Below are 18,560 nucleotides of genomic sequence, written 5' to 3'. Positions count from 1 at the left end.
CACTTCATAAAATAATGGCCTGTGCTTACCTATGGATGGCCTGGCGATTACAATAGGAAGCTTCTGTGCATAATTTGCAACCAACTGTTCAGCAAGATTCTTGGATAAGGCATAAGTATTTGGAAGATCACCCACTAACCTGCAGGAGTAAAATAATAAATGAGCACAATGAAAACTGCACATTACATGCTAGTAATAATCAATAGTATTTAAAACTGGCTGTTCCATGCTGGAAGAAATGAGGGCAAATCAATTGGTAAGAGGGAATCACATAGTGACAATCAACAGTTTAAGAGATACATATCCTGTATGTTTTACAAAACACTGTCTGGTGGCAGAGATGAGAATTATGTACTCAACAACAATGACACTATTGTTAAAATGATATAAAGTGATAAAGGCAATCAGTTTCTGATCCATACATATTGTATGACCTGAAGTCTCCAAACAGAACATTATACAAATTTTGTATGATGTCAGGTAATGCATTTGGTAGCTTATAAGTGTTGACTTGGTGTGGTAACGCAACAGCTTGTTTTCTATTTCAATTCACTGATTCAGATAACTAAATGGGTTAGAATGGACTGCTACTGTAAGTGTCTACAAATTCTGCCATTTTGTTGCAGAGATTGTACTGGACTTACACATGTACAGTTTTGGTGTTATCCATATTATAGTGCTAGGGAATCACTAAATGTGATCTCCATTCTGGTAGACCTAACATATTAATTAATACATACTGACAATCATGAAACACACCGTTGGGTGGCTTGCGGAGTATAAATGTAGATGTAGATGTGATACTACAGAGGCCTGTTAGAGTCACGTGGCATTGTTGAGTAGGAGACTCTTGAAGGATTATTCAGCCACTTAACTGTAAACTCGTTTTCTTCCTCTGCATGTAATATCCCTCTTTATGTGATGTGTGAGAGGTGAATCTCAAGTACATCTGTTGAGTGTGATTGTAATGGGTGTGTACAAAGTGTGGTGTGAATGTTATATGATAATGAGAGAGAATAGAAAGGATGGAATCTAATGCTGGCATGTAGCTTTCTCCTCTCCAATAGCTCCAATGGGCCACTGAGCTTAAATGACCCCATTTAACTGATGTATTACCATCAAGAGTGTCATACTCTCACTTCATGAGACATCATGTAGAAGTTTGGAATTTAATCCACGACATTGGTGAAATATCTGGAGCTCAAAACTTTACAACACCTCCTGTCCTCCCTTGCTGGTAAAATACCCATGGTGAAAAGTTATTCCACTATCAGTATTCAAATTAGCAACATGCTAATCAAGCATCACCACAGACACATGCCTGAGTGACCTTAGCTGTGGTGATAGGTATGAGGATTATTATTTTGACAACATTTTAGTTTCTATAATTACATTTTATTGGGATGCTGGAGCTCATAGAAGTAATATTGCCTTTAACAGTGCTGCAGTATACAACAACACCAAATAAGCTATTTCTCATGAACGTACTGGTAATGTATGGACCATATAGCACTGTTGTGAATCAGTGCAGTGAGGAGATGTTTGTGAGCCATGAGAAACAATCTTGCTTGATAGTCCATATGCAGGGGAATCATGTATATATTACTAAGTATTAATATAATAGAGGGAAACATTCCATGTGGGGAAAATGTATCTAAAAACAAAGATGATGTGACTTACCGAACGAAAGTGCTGGCAGGTCGATAGACACACAAACAAACACAAACACACACACAAAATTCAAGCTTTCGCAACAAACTGTTGCCTCATCAGGAAAGAGGGAAGGAGAGGGAAAGACGAAAGGATGTGGGTTTTAAGGGAGAGGGTAAGGAGTCATTCCAATCCCGGGAGCGGAAAGACTTACCTTAGGGGGAAAAAAGGACAGGTATACACTCGCACACACACACATATCCATCTACACATATACAGACACAAGCAGACTGCTTGTGTCTGTACATGTGTGGATGGATATGTGTGTGTGTGCGAGTGTATACCTGTCCTTTTTTCCCCCTAAGGTAAGTCTTTCCGCTCCCGGGATTGGAATGACTCCTTACCCTCTCCCTTAAAACCCACATCCTTTTGTCTTTTCCTCTCCTTCCCTCTTTCCTGATGAGGCAACAGTTTGTTGCGAAAGCTTGAATTTTGTGTGTGTGTTTGTGTTTGTTTGTGTGTCTATTGACCTGCCAGCGCTTTCGTTTACTAAGTATTAAGTGTTAATATCTGCTTTTGGCATAGTAAAGTTCAAATAGATAAGCTACAATAGACACACAGGTTGCATGCTTGCATCTCCAAACAAATCCATGATGCTTCCAGAACTGCTTTGATGGATTACGTCAATGAGGGAGTTATGGGGCCAGATAGGAAGAAGCCTTATTTGCCAATTCATTAACGTAATCCAAGAAAGGGTTAACTTTACATAAATAGTCATGAGAAGGAAGGTATGACCATTTTTACTGTTTCTCCTACACTGCTTTCTATGGGCTCATGGCTAAAGTAAGAAAGTTTTATGGGGATTTGTATCATGTGGTATTCTTGCACATTTAATGCCTTGTGTGGAGCAAATGCTATTGAAAAACCTGTGTAATGGGTAGTAAAGAAGATGCAGTTACTCACCAAGTACTGTGTAGGAAGTGAACTGTGAATTAAAAGTGACTGAAATATGTGGCTTGCAAGTAACAATCTTGAGTCAGAATTGCACACATCTTATAGTGCAAAAAATGTGTTTCAAAACATAATAAGTTCACATCATGGAAAGTTTGAATTGTGTCCAAATGTCATGAACATTTCATAAGTGCAACATAATGAACATTCATCAAAAGAACATTATGAGGAAGAAGAAAGGAGACAGTGGGAGTAAGAGTGGCAAGAACAGCCACCTAAACAGAGGAAGAAATGCTACACAAAGCAGCATGTAGAAAGTAGTTTGGCTGTTAATGGGATGCACTTGGAGCACACACACAGGTGTCTGGAGTTTGATGAAACCATGCAGTTTTGGCACATTCTCCTACCAACTTTGTCATCCAAAAAGCAACAAAAGATACCTAAAGTTGAAGTTCATATCAGATATAAGAAAGCATAAATAATAACAATTTTGTAGCACAGGTATACGTATAAGGGTATACTGCTTAACCCTTTAATGTGTGCACATATGTATAAATCAAATAATGGAAAATCCAGGATGCAATGTAACAATTCCAGAGAAGGAAAGCTGCTACTCACCATATAGCGGAGATGCTGAGTCGCGATAGGCAAAACAAAAATATTCACACAATTATAGCTTTCGGCCATTAAGGCCTTTGTCAGCTGTAGACACACATACACACAAGCACACACACACACTCGCAAATGCAACTTGCACACATGTCAGCGGTCTCAGAGAACTAAAACCACACTGCAAGCAGCAGCACCAGTGCATGATGGGAGTGGCGACTGGGTGGGGGTAAGGAGGAAGCTGGGGTGGGGAAGGGGAGGGATAGTATGGTGGGAGTGGCAGACAGTGAAGTGTTGCAGTTTAGATGGAGGGCAGGAGAGAAGGTGCGGAGGGGGGGGGGGGGGGGTAAGTAGCGGAAAGCAGAGAAATGTAAAGAAATTAAAAGACGGTGTGGCGGTGAAATGATGGCTGTGTAGTGCTGGAATGGTAACAGGGAGGGGGCTGGATGGGCGTGAACAGTGACTAAAGAAGGTTGAGGCCAGAAGGGTTACGGGAATGTAGGATGTATTGCAGGGAAAGTTCCCACCTGCACAATTCAGAAAAGCTGGTGTTGGTCAAAAGGATCCATATGGCACAGGCTGTGAAGCTGTCATTGAGATGAAGGATATCATGTTTGGCAGTGTGTTCAGCAACAGGGTGGTCCACTTGTTTTTTGGCCACAGTTTGTTGGTGGCCATTCATGCAGACAGACAGCTTGTTGGTTGTCATGCCTACATAGAATGCAGCACAGTGGTTGCAGCTTAGCTTGTAAATCACATGACTGGTTTCACAGATAGCCCTGCCTTTGATGGGATAGGTGATGTTAGTGACCGAACTGGAGTAGGTGGTGGAAGGAGGGTGTATGGGGCAGGTCTTGCATCTAGGTCTATTACTGGGATATGAGCCATGAGGTACAGGGGGTTGTGTAAGGGTGGACAAGTATAATGTGTAGGTTCAGTGGACAGCAGAATACCACGGTAGGAGGCTTGGGAAGGATAGTGGGCAGGACATTTCTCATTTCAGAGCATGACGAGAGGTAATTGAAATCCTGGCAGAGAATGTAATTCAATTGCTCCAGTCCCAGATGGTACTGAGTTATGAGGGGAATGCTCCTCTGTGACCAGACTGTGGGACTTTGGGAGGTGGTGGTAGACTGGAAAGATAAGGAACAGGGGATTTGTTTTTGTACAAGGACGGGAGGATAATTACAGTCAGTGAAGGCTTCAGTGAGACCCTTGGTATATTCTGAGAGGGATTGCTCATCACTGCAGATGTGATGACCACAGGTGGCTAGGCTGTACGGAAGGGACTTCTTGGTATGGAATGGGTGGCAGCTGTCGAACTGGAGGTATTGCTGGTGGTTAGTGGGTTTGATATTGACGGAGCTACTGATGTAGCCATCTTTGGGGTGGAGGTCAACATCTAGGAAGGTGGCTTGTTGGGTTGAGTAGGATCAGGTGAAGCAAATGGGGGAGAAGTTGTTGACGCTCTGGAGGAATGTGAATAAGGTGTCCTCACCTTCAATCCAGATAGCAATGATGTCATCAATGAATCTGAATCAGGTGAGGGGTATAGGATTCTGGGATTTTAGGAAGGATTCCTCTAGATGGCCCATGAATAGGTTAGCATAGGATGGTGCCATCCAGGTGCCCATAGCCATACTGTGGATTTGTTTGTCGGTAATACCTTCAAAGGAGGAGTAATTTGTGGGTGAGGATATAGTTGGTCATGGAGACTAGGAAGGAGGTTGTTGGTTTGGAATCCATAGGGCATCTGGAAAGTTAGTGTTCAATAGCAGTAAGTCCATGGGCATTAGGAATATTAGTGTACAGGGAGGTGGCATCAATAGTGACAAGCAGGGCACCGAGTGGTAAAGGGACAGGAACTGTGGAGAGTCGGTCAAGGAAATGGTTGGTATCTTTTATATATGAGGATAGGTTCCGAGTAATAAGTTGAAGGTGTTGGTCTATGAGAGCAGAGATTCTCTCAGTGGGGGCACAGTAATCGGTCACAATGGGGCGTCCTGGGTGGTTGGGTTTACAGACTTCAAGAAGCATGTAGAAGGTGGGAGTGCGGGGGGTGGTAGGGGTAAGTAAGGCTCTGGGGAGAGGTTCTGGGATGGGTCTAACTATTTTAGTAGTGACTGGAGATCCTGCTGGATTACTGGAATGGGCTCACTGTGGCATGGCTTGAAGATGGAAGTATCTGACAGCTGATGGAGTCCTTCTGCCACATAATCCTTGTGGCTCAAAACAACGGTGGTGGAGCCTTTGTGTGCAGGTAGGTTTATAAGGTCAGGATCAGTTTTTAGATGGTGGCCTGCAGTTCTTTCTGCAGATGTAAGGTTAGTTTGCATGTTGAGGGGTTTGGAGAATGATGGTGAGGCAAGGTTCGAGGTTAAGAAATTCTGGAAAGTTAATAGGCGATGGTTTGGAGGCAGTGGGGGTGGATCACGGTTGGATAGAGGAGTGAACTGAGTTAGGCAAGGTTCAATATTGGTCTTTGGATGAGTCTGATTGGTTGGGTTGGTGACGAGAAAGTGTTTCCACTATAGGGACCAGGAGAAGGAGAGAAGGTCTTTAACTAGTCCTGCATGGTTAAATTTGGGAGTGGGGCAAAAGGTGATGCCTTTGGAAAGGACTGATATTTCTGTAGGACTAAGGCTTCTGGAGGAAAGGTTCGTAACTGTGTTGTGAGTCTGTGTAGGTTCTGGGTTCTGTGTGGTGGTGGGAGGGAGTTTTGGAGGGTGGGGTAAGTGTACTAGGTCAGTGAGACAGGGTTTCTCAGCTATGAGGGGGCATGGAGGAGGTTTGGAGGTTGTTGTAGAAATGGTGGACAGTGGTACTCCAAGACGGGAATAGGAAGTGAGCGGGATGGAGAGCTTTTTGAGGCAGTGAGTGCATGTTGCTCAAGTTCCTGCAGGGCAAGAGTTTCAATGTGTATTATGGGTTCCAGGAATTTGGGATTACATAGCAGGAGAATTTTGCAGATGGAGAGAAGATACTGCAAGGAGGATTGGGCTTGGTTGGTATGGTTTTGCAGGACTATGTTGGTGAGGGCCAAGGATTGGCAGAATCTGAACAGGTGGAGGTTATTGTGGAAGGAGGGGTGGCAACCAGAGATGGGTAATTTGATGGTAAGGTGTTGTTGCTTGGTTCATGGAATCCCTCCTAATGGCCTTACCAACAAATCCGTGCCAGGAAGGGCTCTCAACAAGGGAAGTGTTCAGGTGTCTCAGAGTAAACCAAGGCAATGTTGTTCAGACATGGAGGAGATACAGTGAGACAGGAACTGTCGATGATATACCTCGCTCCGGCCACCCAAGGGCTACTACTGCAGTGGATGACCGCTACCTATGGAACACTGACAGCAATGCCACCATGTGAATAACGCTTTTCGTGCAGCCACAGGACATTGTGTTATGAATCAAACTGTGTGCAATAGGCTGCATGATACGCAAATCCTCTTCCAACACCTGTGGTGAGGTCCATCTTTGCAAACACAACACCATGCAGCATGGTACAGATGGGCCCAACAACATGCCAAATGGACCCCTCAGGATTGGCATCATCTTCTCCTCACTGATCACTGATGAGTGTTACATATGCCTTCAACCAGACAATCATCGGAGACTTGTTTGGAGGCAACCCGATCAGGCTGAACTCCTTAGACACACTGTCCAGCAAGTGAGGCAAGGTGGAGGTTCCCTGATGTTTTGGGGTGGCATTATGTGGGGCTGATGTACGCTGCTGGTGGTCATGGAAGACACCATAATGGCTGTACAATACATGAATGCTATCCTACGACCAATAGTGCAACCATATCGGCAGCATATTGGCAAGGCACTCATCTTCATGAATGACAATTCGTGCCCCCATCATGCACATCTTGTGAATGACTTCCTTCAGGATAACAACATCACTCAACTAGAGTGGCCAACATGTTTTCCAGACATGAACCTTATTGAACATGCCTGCGATAGATTGAAAAGTGCTGTTTATGGACAATGCGACCCATTAACCACTCTGAGGGATCTACATTGCATTGCTGTTGAGGAGTGGAACAATCTGGACCAACAGTGCCTTGATGAATTTGTGGATAGTATGACACGACGAATACAGGCATGCATCAATGCAAGAGGAAGTGCTACTGGATATTAGAGGTACCGGTGTGTACAGCAATCTGGACCACCACCTCTGAAGGTCTCACTGTATGGTGGTACAACATGCAAGGTGTGGTTCTCATGAGCAATAAAAAGGGCAGAAATGATGTTTATATTGATCTCTATTCCAGTTTCCTGCACAGGTTTCCGAACTCTCAGAAACGAGGTAATGCAAAACTTTTGTTGATGTGAGCAGATAATAAATCCCAATAGCTGTATATTTTATCATACTCTTTCTGCACCCTTTGGTGTGCCTATAACTTTTCTTCTTGATCTAAATAGTTTATTTCCTTAGACATCTACATCTTGCATCTGCATCTATACTCTGCAAGCCACTGTGATGTGCATGGCAGAGAATACGTAGCATTGTACCAGTTACTAGGGTTTCTTCCTGTTCCATTCATGTATGGAGTGCGGGAAGAATGATTGTTTGAATGCCTCTGTTCGTGTAGTAATTATTCTAATCTTATCCTGATGATCCAACTGTGAGCGATATGTAGGAGGGAGGGGTAGAGATTTTCATTAACATAATCTGCCTCACCATCACCATTATGTTGCTGTCTGCAATATATGTTTGCAAAGAAGTAACCTTCTAGTTTACAATAAATAATTTCATCAGATTTTAACCCATGCTCAGTTAACAGTAATGCGTGAGGTGCGTGTTCATTTACAAAAACCTGTAATATATTAAGCTTATTTCTAAGGTACTAAATATTTAGGTGCATGAGACTTAGTGGTACTTTTCAATAATCACACTTATTTTATGGGTCGGGCTATGTAGCCCATGTATGTGTGCTGTACAGATAATGTGTATATCTCTGTTGGGGAATGAAAGAGGTTGTCCTGTAATACTGTTTTCAGAATGCATGAAGAAATTTCGATGTTACTTAAATCCCCTGCAGTAACTATTGCATCTGTATCATGACAACTATCATCTATGAAATTATTGCATATAGCAAGAAACACAAAGACTTGGAAAAATACACAGCTCTGATTCAAGAGAAGACTGCAGACATATTTCCATTCTGTACAGACAGCAGTTTAAAGCATAACTTTTGACTCATTACAGATGAACCTCAGACATACACTATGTTAGAGAGAGAGAGAGGCTCTATCAGTTAACTAAGGTTTTTAACATGCATGCTGAAAACAGAAAAAAAAATCCTTGAAATGTTTTTCCCCTATAACTGGAGCATTGAAGTAGATATCTCCTATCACACTGCAGTTGAAGATCTCTGGAGTGTGTTAAGTCTAGCAACTGTCTAGCAAATTCATATGATTGGAATACATCTGTTCTCAAAGGAAAAAGTATAATAATATTTGTGATAGGAAAATTACACATGCTGTAAATTTTAAAACTATATTAAATCATTTATTACTTTTTTTAAGTGTACAGACTTTGCTGATCTTTTGTCCATCAAAGCCATTTGCTGTACAGCAATATTTGCCAAATAATTGTTTATACACACTAAATTTGGCATACATGTAATTTTTCCCAGCCACAGATTCAGTTACTGGTCGCCATCAAAACACATCACATCAGTAACACCCACATGTTTGTGACAGTTGTTTTGACAATACACTGTATGTTGTCACCCAACCCATTAGTTTAAGTGTACTGCCACAAAAACCTCTTACTATTTAGGCGCTAAGAGGATTGTTACTGGTGTTGTGATTGCTGCTGGTGGCAAAAACACTGACACTGTTTTGGTCTGTTGTTTCCCATCAAACATAATTGTCTACCAAACCAGTGATAAATTCATTGAATGTGAGTGAGCTGAACCTTTCTATAATGTACTACATCGTCTATCTCAGCTATCACTTCAAGTGCTGTGTCTCATGAAATACCAACACTGACATGTTGCGACCTACAACCGGGCAAATAAAACATCCAACTCGGATCTACATACTTACAACACAAGAAAGTGCAATGACATTCATATAAAAAGAGTTAACAAGGCTTTGGCGCAGAAACAAACAAACATACAAGGAAGCTGATTGTATAACAAACTACCGGTAAAGATAAAAGAAATAAAAAAATTGTCTTCATTTAAAGAAGCAGTATTCATATTTTTAATGACCAACTGCTATTATAGTGTAAAAGAATACCTGGAATAGCTTCATCCTAAACAATTATATTGATGTACTCTGTGCCAATAGTAATTTTTATCTGACTGTTGCTATGATCTAAATAAATAATATGTACAAAAGTGCTAGAATTGTATGTGTTATATCTAAATGTCAACTGTGTATTCCATGTAAAAAGTCTTTCTCATACAACAATGTAAATAATCAAAGTTGTACATGCTATTTCAATGTGGTCTGATGTTATGTAGTCCACTATGCACATCTGTATTTTGTATAGTATTGTTCACCCTATATGTGTGTATATACACTCCTGGAAATTGAAATAAGAACACCGTGAATTCATTGTCCCAGGAAGGGGAAACTTTATTGACACATTCCTGGGGTCAGATACATCACATGATCACACTGACAGAACCACAGGCACATAGACACAGGCAACAGAGCATGCACAACGTCGGCACTAGTACAGTGTATATCCACCTTTCGCAGCAATGCAGGCTGTTATTCTCCCATGGAGACGATCGTAGAGATGCTGGATGTAGTCCTGTGGAACGGCTTGCCATGCCATTTCCACCTGGCGCCTCAGTTGGACCAGCGTTCGTGCTGGACGTGCAGACCGCGTGAGACGACGCTTCATCCAGTCCCAAACATGCTCAATGGGGGACAGATCCGGAGATCTTGCTGGCCAGGGTAATTGACTTACACCTTCTAGAGCACGTTGGGTGGCACGGGATACATGCGGACGTGCATTGTCCTGTTGGAACAGCAAGTTCCCTTGCCGGTCTAGGAATGGTTGAACGATGGGTTCGATGACGGTGTAGGAGATCTCTCCCCACACCATGATGCCGGGTGTTGGCCCTGTGTGCCTCGGTCGTATGCAGTCCTGATTGTGGCGCTCACCTGCACGGCGCCAAACACGCATACGACCATCATTGGCACCAAGGCAGAAGCGACTCTCATCGCTGAAGACGACACGTCTCCATTCGACCCTCCATTCACGCCTGTCGCGACACCACCGGAGGCGGGCTGCACGATGTTGGGGCGTGAGCGGAAGACGGCCTAACGGTGTGCGGGACCGTAGCCCAGCTTCATGGAGACGGTTGCGAATGGTCCTCGCTGATACCCCAGGAGCAACAGTGTCCCTAATTTGCTGGGAAGTGGCGGTGCGGTCCCCTACGGCACTGCGTAGGATCCTACGGTCTTGGCGTGCATCCGTGCGTCGCTGCGGTCCGGTCCCAGGTCGACGGGCACGTGCACCTTCCGCCGACCACTGGCAACAACATCGATGTACTGTGCAGACCTCACGCCCCACGTGTTGAGCAATTCGGCGGTACGTCCACCCGGCCTCCCGCATGCCCACTATACGCCCTCGCTCAAAGTCCGTCAACTGCACATACGGTTCAAGTCCACGCTGTCGCGGCATGCTACCAGTGTTAAAGACTGCGATGGAGCTCCGTATGCCACGGCAAACTGGCTGACACTGACGGTGGCGGTGCACAAATGCTGCGCAGCTAGCGCCATTCGACGACCAACACCGCGGTTCCTGGTGTGTCCGCTGTGCCGTGCGTGTGATCATTGCTTGTACAGCCCTCTCGCAGTGTCCGGAGCAAGTATGGTGGGTCTGACACACCGGTGTCAATGTGTTCTTTTTTCCATTTCCAGGAGTGTATATATACTATGTATTTTTTGACGAAATCCATGCAATGTAAATTGTCTCTGGATGAATAAACTACTACTACTACTACTACTACTAGCAGCATGGCACTGATGACTAAGTGAACTGGAGGGGGCCTTACAGGATCGTCAGAAACTGTCTGAACAGCTTGTAAGGATGTTATAGAGGAAATTGTGCATAGAAATAATGGTTAAGAAAAAAATCGATGTGTTGCACTAGTTCCGAGTTACTTAACATTGAAGTTCGCCAATCAGGTTGTCGCATGCTCAAATTCAAGCAACTTGCCAGAGGCAGTGTAGCCAAACGAGCTCTTCGTTTGAATTGCCGGAAAAGAAAACACGGTAATCATTGGGTTACACTGAGGATCGAACCTGCCATTCACCTCGTTGGGCTCTCGTTTGCAAGTAATCGACGAAACAGTACCGTATTCCGAAATTCCACATGATACACTAGTGTCTTAAAAATAATAGCACTCGAAAGGGTAGTGAGATAGCAAAGTGGTGAAGGGGCGTTGGTAACATACAGACGGTTGTGCATTCGAATCTCGTCAGGTGATTTTAAATTTTTATTTGTAACTCGTTAGTGCAATGACTCTTATCATTATGTGTATGCAGTTCATTGCTTTTAATGTAATGCCTTTTGATTTCTGCTTCTTTGTAACCATTGTGACTTATCACAATAACGTGTCACTTTTTCTTCCTATCTTTTGTTTACCTGGTGAAATCTTTTTGCAGGTGATTTGGATTATTTTTATTCATCTACCACAACAATGAAACATTTGAAATTGGCGATCTATCGATTAATAACCAAAATGAGAGATAATCTATTTATAGGACCTACTTAAGAGATTAGAGATACAGTTTTAAGGTATAAGCAGGGAAGAATGAAGTTGATTGAATCAAACAGTTAGAGAGCAACGTGATTTACAATTTTAATTTGTATGGGTCCTGCACATTTTTCTGAAAGGCTTCGCTCAAGCAAAACTTTCCTGCAATCAGAGCTTTTGTTGTTACATACTTGGGCGTTATCGCTGCTAACTGGTCATCGTCCATCCATGAGACAATATCTATTATCTTTTCTGGGTCTGCTCTCGCTGGATACAGTTTCTCCTCAAGAATAGAGTTGTCACAGTGGCAGAAAGACGTTGATATATGTAAGAACACCTGGAAACAACCAAAATTTTTATCAAATGACTCTGAGCACTATGGGACTTAACATCTGAGGTCATCAGTCCCCTAGAACTTGGAACTACTTAAACCTAACTAACCTAAGCACATAACACACATCCATGCCCGAGGCAGGATTCGAACCTGCGACCATAGTAGTCACGCGGTTCCGGACTGAAGCGCCTAGAACCGCACGGCTACCGAAGCCGGCAAAATTTTGATCAGTAAAATTAGAACAAGAACATAAAACACATTTATGTTGCATCAGACCTACACCAACAGTATTCTCTTAACAACCAATCGTCGAAGCTTTTGAATACAGTAACATTTGTTTTTCGGAAAACTGTTAAAAACAATTTTAATTTGGCCCTCAAATTTACTAGACCATTAAAGGCAAGTAGGTCAACTTAAACTTTCAAATAGAAATATAATCCAAAACCTCTACGGTTTAAAGGAAAACTGAACAACTTTTTACTCCTTTTGGTACATGGTATGGGCGAATTATATCAAAACAATGTACCTGAGTCTGGGGAGGTTCACTAGCGCTTAAGCAAAGAAACAGTAATTTTGTAGGATAATGAATCTACTTTGAAGATTGATGTGTTTTCATTGTTGAAGTCAGGAGCAAATCTTTGTCTTCCACTTCCTATTTTGGACATTTTAAAGATAAAAAACAACCTTTTTTTTAAATTACACATTCCTTTTGTTTAGAAGATATTACAAAAGGTCAAAATGAATGTCGCCTTTTCAAAGTGCATTCATGCGCAGCCTTTAGAAACTTTGGCTACGCCAAAACAAGGTACTTAGCCTTGAAGCATTTCTCCAGATGGCAGCAACCACAATGCTTCCCGAATTCATCCTGTTTAGTCAGTCGTTTAGAGTTTTTAGTTCCATTCGATGAAAATGAACGATGAATTGGTTATCAGAAACCAGTGTTATTGTGATATAGTACCCACTATTCCAACCTACCAATAGCTTTTATTGCGAAAGTGACGATACCTTTTTTATTCCTTATCTTTTAACTGATTTTATCGGTCGATGACTAATGTTTTAGAGTCATTTCAAGTATTACTGCTTGAAAGGTTTTAAAAATTTTACACTTTATAGATACCTTTTTACCGATACTAATTTTGTGTTTTTGCTCCTATTTTATTAATATTCTTGCACGAAATTCAAAGCTGATAATTAATTGCTTTATCTAATTTGTCTTCCGAACTTGTACTTTAGTTATGCAATTGTTTTTTGGAAGTACGTTGGTTGGCCAACGTTATCTACCTTTAATATCTGCTACTATGGTCGTATAATCTTGCATCTACGTCTTTGTGTGGCCGGCTTTGAGGGCTGACATCCTATTCTCGACCGCATTATCTGCTATTTGTCAGCTGTACGCAACGCTCCATGCTGTACACGCCGGAACACAGTTGGCTACGTGCTGCGTATGATTTCTCAAATTTTCTTGGTTTGCCATAGTTTTCCTGTCCAGCAGACACTGTAGCTATACCTGGCAATGTAATCACGGTTCCAGGTTCCGTAATGCTTTTATTCATCCCATGACGAAAGGCGATGGTTCTTTATAAGATCTTATCTTAAGGGGAGGTTTACTATCTTTTGGTTCAAAAAAACGATTTTTTTTAAAAAAATTGCATTTTTGGATCCATAAAAGTGTTTAGAATCCACCCCTGAAACGGTTTTTCCGAATCCGGAACGGAAATGTTTGTTATTTGCAGTTGAACTAAAAAAATGCACCTGCCTGAAATCGGCCTTTTTCACTCACCAGTTTTATTCTTTCGGAGGACGAGTTATTGTGCCGGTGCTTGGGAGGAAACACACAAAATTCAAATGAAAGTTTGAACGCGTGTGTTTGGAAGAGCCCCCAAGCATTTGCATTCCGCTGCGAAGACTGGAGATTGCGACTTTCCTGGCAGTGAGCAGCTTCAGTGAAGGGTATTCAGCAATTCTCAAGACCATGACAATGATGGACGTCACCCTGGGACTCTATTCGACGCAGTTCGCCGAGCATTCGGACGACCACCGGATTCAAGCGGCCGAAAATCGCTTGTCACCGGTCGTACGAGCGGCTCTGGAACAGCGCAGTATGGCTCAGATCCAGCAGAACGCCCTCTATGAGAAAGAGGAAGGACTAGTTTATGGACCCGGAATAGCAGATTGAATGTAAGTTGCATAATACTGCATTTGTATGTAGTCAAAATTTCAAACTCGTTTTTCTCGAAATGACTTCTTTTTTATCGCGCGATATGGTAACTTCAAATCCACTGAACCGGTTGGCATGATTCTTTGTTTCTGACGAAGCTAACTAAATTGTCTAGAAGTTGTACTACTTTTATTCCGATCCATCAACTATAAATATTTTTGCTTGGCCGACGAAGTCGAAAAATCGATGAAAAAACCCCTTTTTTTCAAATGGCCGCCATTTTGTTTCCTATGGTCCAAAATTCTTAAGCGAGGTACAACTCCTAAAGAAACTTATATACTTTGCTAACGTCTACTCAGTTTTGATTTCAGGCGAGCCAGCTGACCTGTGACATACCGCGTGTGGAGGTCTACATCGAAATTTTTTTTCGTTCAGACGGCACTTCCGCCTTTGCTCTTCGATATTCCTGCTCGAAAAAATTCGTTGTAGAGGAAATATCAATAAACATTTTGACCAATTTTGACATTGATATCTGTAACACATCTCGAGAAAAAAATTCTCAGAAAACATGCTTTTTTCGGGTCAAAGATAGTAAACCTCCCCTTAATGGTATGTGTGGACATTAATGAACCAGTGTTGGTTTTCCACATTAATTTCAACATAAGGTCACAGTTATGGTTAATCGCAGAGGCGGCTGCACAGCCTGGAACTTTAAACGCTTGTGTTTTTTTATTTACTCCATTTTCCCTTTTTAATCTGAATATGTCTCAACATTGTTATTTTTCACCGCTAGGCCATATGATGATGCCCCAAAAGAGTGAAACGCGTTATTGCCTGTAAATAAAAAAGATTTTGCAACCGAGACTGTCTTATTTCAAGAGGGTTAGTTAAGTCTGGTACAATGTTTATGTGATGAACCAGATGGGCTACTGGGAAATCCGTCTACGGAAAACTGGATTTGGGAACCCACAGAGTTGGAGTGTGTGTACAGCATAGCTTCTGGTTAGCGACAGCACTTCCGTCCGGTTGGTCTCTGACCTGCAAGTGCGGCAGCTGCTCGGCCAGCTGCAGGGCGCGCTTCGTGCCCACAACATTGGTGACGACGGCGACTCGCAGGCTGTCGTCGAAGCGGACGCTGGCGGCGCAGTGGAAGACGACGCTGACGTCACGACGAAGGGCTGCCAGGTCCTCTTCCGCCAGCTGGAAGTCCGGCGCACTCAGGTCGCCGGCCACCACGGATAGGTGGCGTGCGAAGTCGGGCCGCTGCGCGCGTAGCTGTGAGAACACCTGCACAACCAGAGAGACCACCAGGTCACTTTCGATAAGTCTTAACATAACAATCACGACACTCAATCTCATTTTTGTACTCCCAGCGATGGCAGCGCCCCAAGCGGCCAGCAAGCGACATTTTTGAATCCGATATCGGATGACTGCGAATACTAACGGTTATATTGATCTGTAACATAGTTTTTACAATAGGGGGTGTATGTAGTGCCATAAAAATCGACGGTACTAAAAAATTACTCCACGTTGTGATTATTTAGCTTCCTAAGGACCCTGGGAGATACGATACGTTACATTACTGGATGGTTTATTTACGATTCTCGTGTAACATACAGTACATAGATTGTAGAATGGAGAGACGTCTACAGACGTTTAAGTAACCTCTGGCGTGCCACAGGGGAGTGTTACGGGACCATTGTTTTTCACAATATATATAAATGACCTAGTAGATAGTGTCGGAAGTTCTATGCGGCTTTTCGCGGATGATGCTCTGTAGTATACAGAGAAGTTGCAGCATTAGAAAATTGCAGCGAAATGCAGAAAGATCTGCAGCGGATAGGCACTTGGTGCAGGGAGTGGCAACTGACCCTTAATATAGACAAATGTAATGTATTGCGAATACATAGAAAGAAGGATCCTTTATTGTATGATTATATGATAGCGGAACAAACACTGGTAGCAGTTACTTCTGTAAAATATCTGGGAGTATGCGTGCGGAACGATTTGAAGTGGAACGATCATATAAAATTAATTGTTGGTAAGCGGTTGCCAGGTTGAGATTCATTGGGAGAGTCCTTAGAAAATGTAGTCCATCAACAAAGGAGGTGGCTTACAAAACACTCGTTCGACCTATACTTGAGTATTGCGCATCAGTGTGGAATCCGTACCAGGTCGGGTTGACAGAGGGGATAGAGAAGATCCAAAGAAGAGCGGCGCGTTTCGTCACAGGGTTATTTGGTAACCGTGATAGCGTTACGGAGATGTTTAGCAAACTCAAGTGGCAGACTCTGCAAGAGAGGCGCTCTGCATCCCTGTGTAGCTTGCTCGCCAGGTTTCGAGAGGGTGTATTTCTGGATGAGGTATCGAATATATTGCTTCCCCCTACTTATACCTCCCGAGGAGATCACGAATGTAAAATTAGAGAGATCAGAGCGCGCACGGAGGCTTTCCGGCAGTCGTTCTTCCCGCGAACCGTACGTGACTGGAACACCAGAAGACCTGATCTTTTACAGGAAGGCGTCGTATATCCATCCAACAAATCAGAGGTTTCAGCTGAATCAGTGAATGTGGGACGTAAGAAACTTATACAGTATGGAATGTAATACCTACATTATTTAACGTAATAAATAAGACACCACAGCCATAGCTTAAGGCCCGCATGTCGTGGTCATGCGGTAGCGTTCTCGCTTCCCACGCTCGGGTTCCCGGGTTCGATTCCCGCCGGGGTCAGGGATTTTTCTCTGCCTCGTGATGGCTGGGTGTTGTGTGATCTTAGGTTAGTTAGGTTTAAGTAGTTCTAAGTTCTAGGGAACTGATGACCATAGATGTTAAGTCCCATAGTGCTCAGAGCCATTTGAACCATAGCTTAAGGGAAACCCGCACAGACGTAATAATAAATCGTCAAAAGCAATGAAACTATTTCCCAAAACAGAAGAAAGTAATCCCACAATTGTTGCTAAATCTGAGCCACAGACGGCAAGAATCTTCAACACTTTCACTTTCGAAGGAAAATTCAGCCTCTGAATGTTGTTTTTTTTTCGTGCATAAAAAACATTATGGCCCTTCCTGCAGCTACACCTTAAAGGATAGCCAGTTTCACAATAAGCTCCGCGACAGAGTGTTTCGCATTCGTTTGCATGCCATCACATTTCACCAGTTCTCATCACCCCGTTACACCAATACGATTCTATATGCATACTTTAATAATGGATACCTATAAAAAAAGTCCTGCGCGGTTTGTAGCTCCCAAGGAGATCGCCTTCGATCTTGATGGTGCGAACCTTTGTGATCACTGTGGCGCGCCATTTTCCATTCGGTGTTCATCATGCAAGTTAATGGTTAGTTTCGAACATTTTCTTGAATGTCGACAATGTCCATTTTTTGTGCAGTGTAATACATTCATCCCGTAGAAGGTTGATCTCTCCACCTCCCGAAAGCTCATCTTCTGTCGCCCTTCTGATGCACATGGTGAGTCGTTAGCAGCTAATACAGGGTGACACAGAAATACGGAAACATTTCCACAATACAACAAAACTAGAAGTGATGAAGGAAAGAAATTGCAATCATAGCAACTGAAACCTTACAACTTTGAAATTTACGAAACGTCGATGGCATTTACCGTTTTTTTGAAAATTACGTCTTTCAGATGGTGTCCTCCTGTACGAGTACATTCGTGAAATCTGCTGCTGAGATTCCTGCAACATCTCAGCTGGGATACTTTGAACTGCATCCAGAATTCTTTGTTTTAACTCATCCAGGGTTTTTGGCGAGTCGTGTAGACTTGAGGTAGCCCAATGCGAAAAAAATCATAAACGGGTAAATCTGGCGATCTAGGGGGCCAGGGAATGTTACCGAATTGTGAGATCACACGGTTGTCAAACAATTCTCGTAGATATGCCATTGGTTTCCGTGCAGTGTGTGATGTCGCCCCGTGCTGCTGAAACCATGCTTCTTGAACGTCTGGAAAGTTGTTCAATGCAGGTGTAACGAAAGTTCCTAACATCTCCACTTAACGATCGGCATTAACAGTAATTGTGTTTCTCTGTTCATTTGCGGAAAAATGCGGTCCGATAATACCATGTGCTGAAACACCACTCCATACTACTTTAATAGCGTGTAAAGGG

General features: G+C 42.9%; 1 protein-coding gene across 2 annotated transcripts in view; it reads right to left on the bottom strand.

Annotated features, from left to right (window-relative positions):
• LOC126418840 (fatty acyl-CoA reductase 1-like) overlaps window positions 1-18,560 on the bottom strand; it is a 266,538-nt gene that overhangs the window by 32,377 nt on the left and 215,601 nt on the right. For both annotated transcript variants that reach the window (XM_050085819.1, XM_050085818.1), the window contains 3 exons: window positions 15,472-15,720; window positions 12,133-12,278; window positions 30-139 (listed from right to left, as the gene is read on the bottom strand). In XM_050085819.1, the coding sequence (XP_049941776.1) occupies window positions 30-139; window positions 12,133-12,278; window positions 15,472-15,720 (505 nt within the window). The remainder of the gene's footprint in view (window positions 1-29; window positions 140-12,132; window positions 12,279-15,471; window positions 15,721-18,560) is intronic.

Source organism: Schistocerca serialis, chromosome 9 (genome assembly GCF_023864345.2).
Source record: "Schistocerca serialis cubense isolate TAMUIC-IGC-003099 chromosome 9, iqSchSeri2.2, whole genome shotgun sequence".
Lineage (NCBI taxonomy): Eukaryota > Metazoa > Arthropoda > Insecta > Orthoptera > Acrididae > Schistocerca > Schistocerca serialis.
The sequence above is the reverse complement of the archived record's forward strand: the minus strand, read 5'-3'. Positions and strand labels throughout refer to the sequence as shown.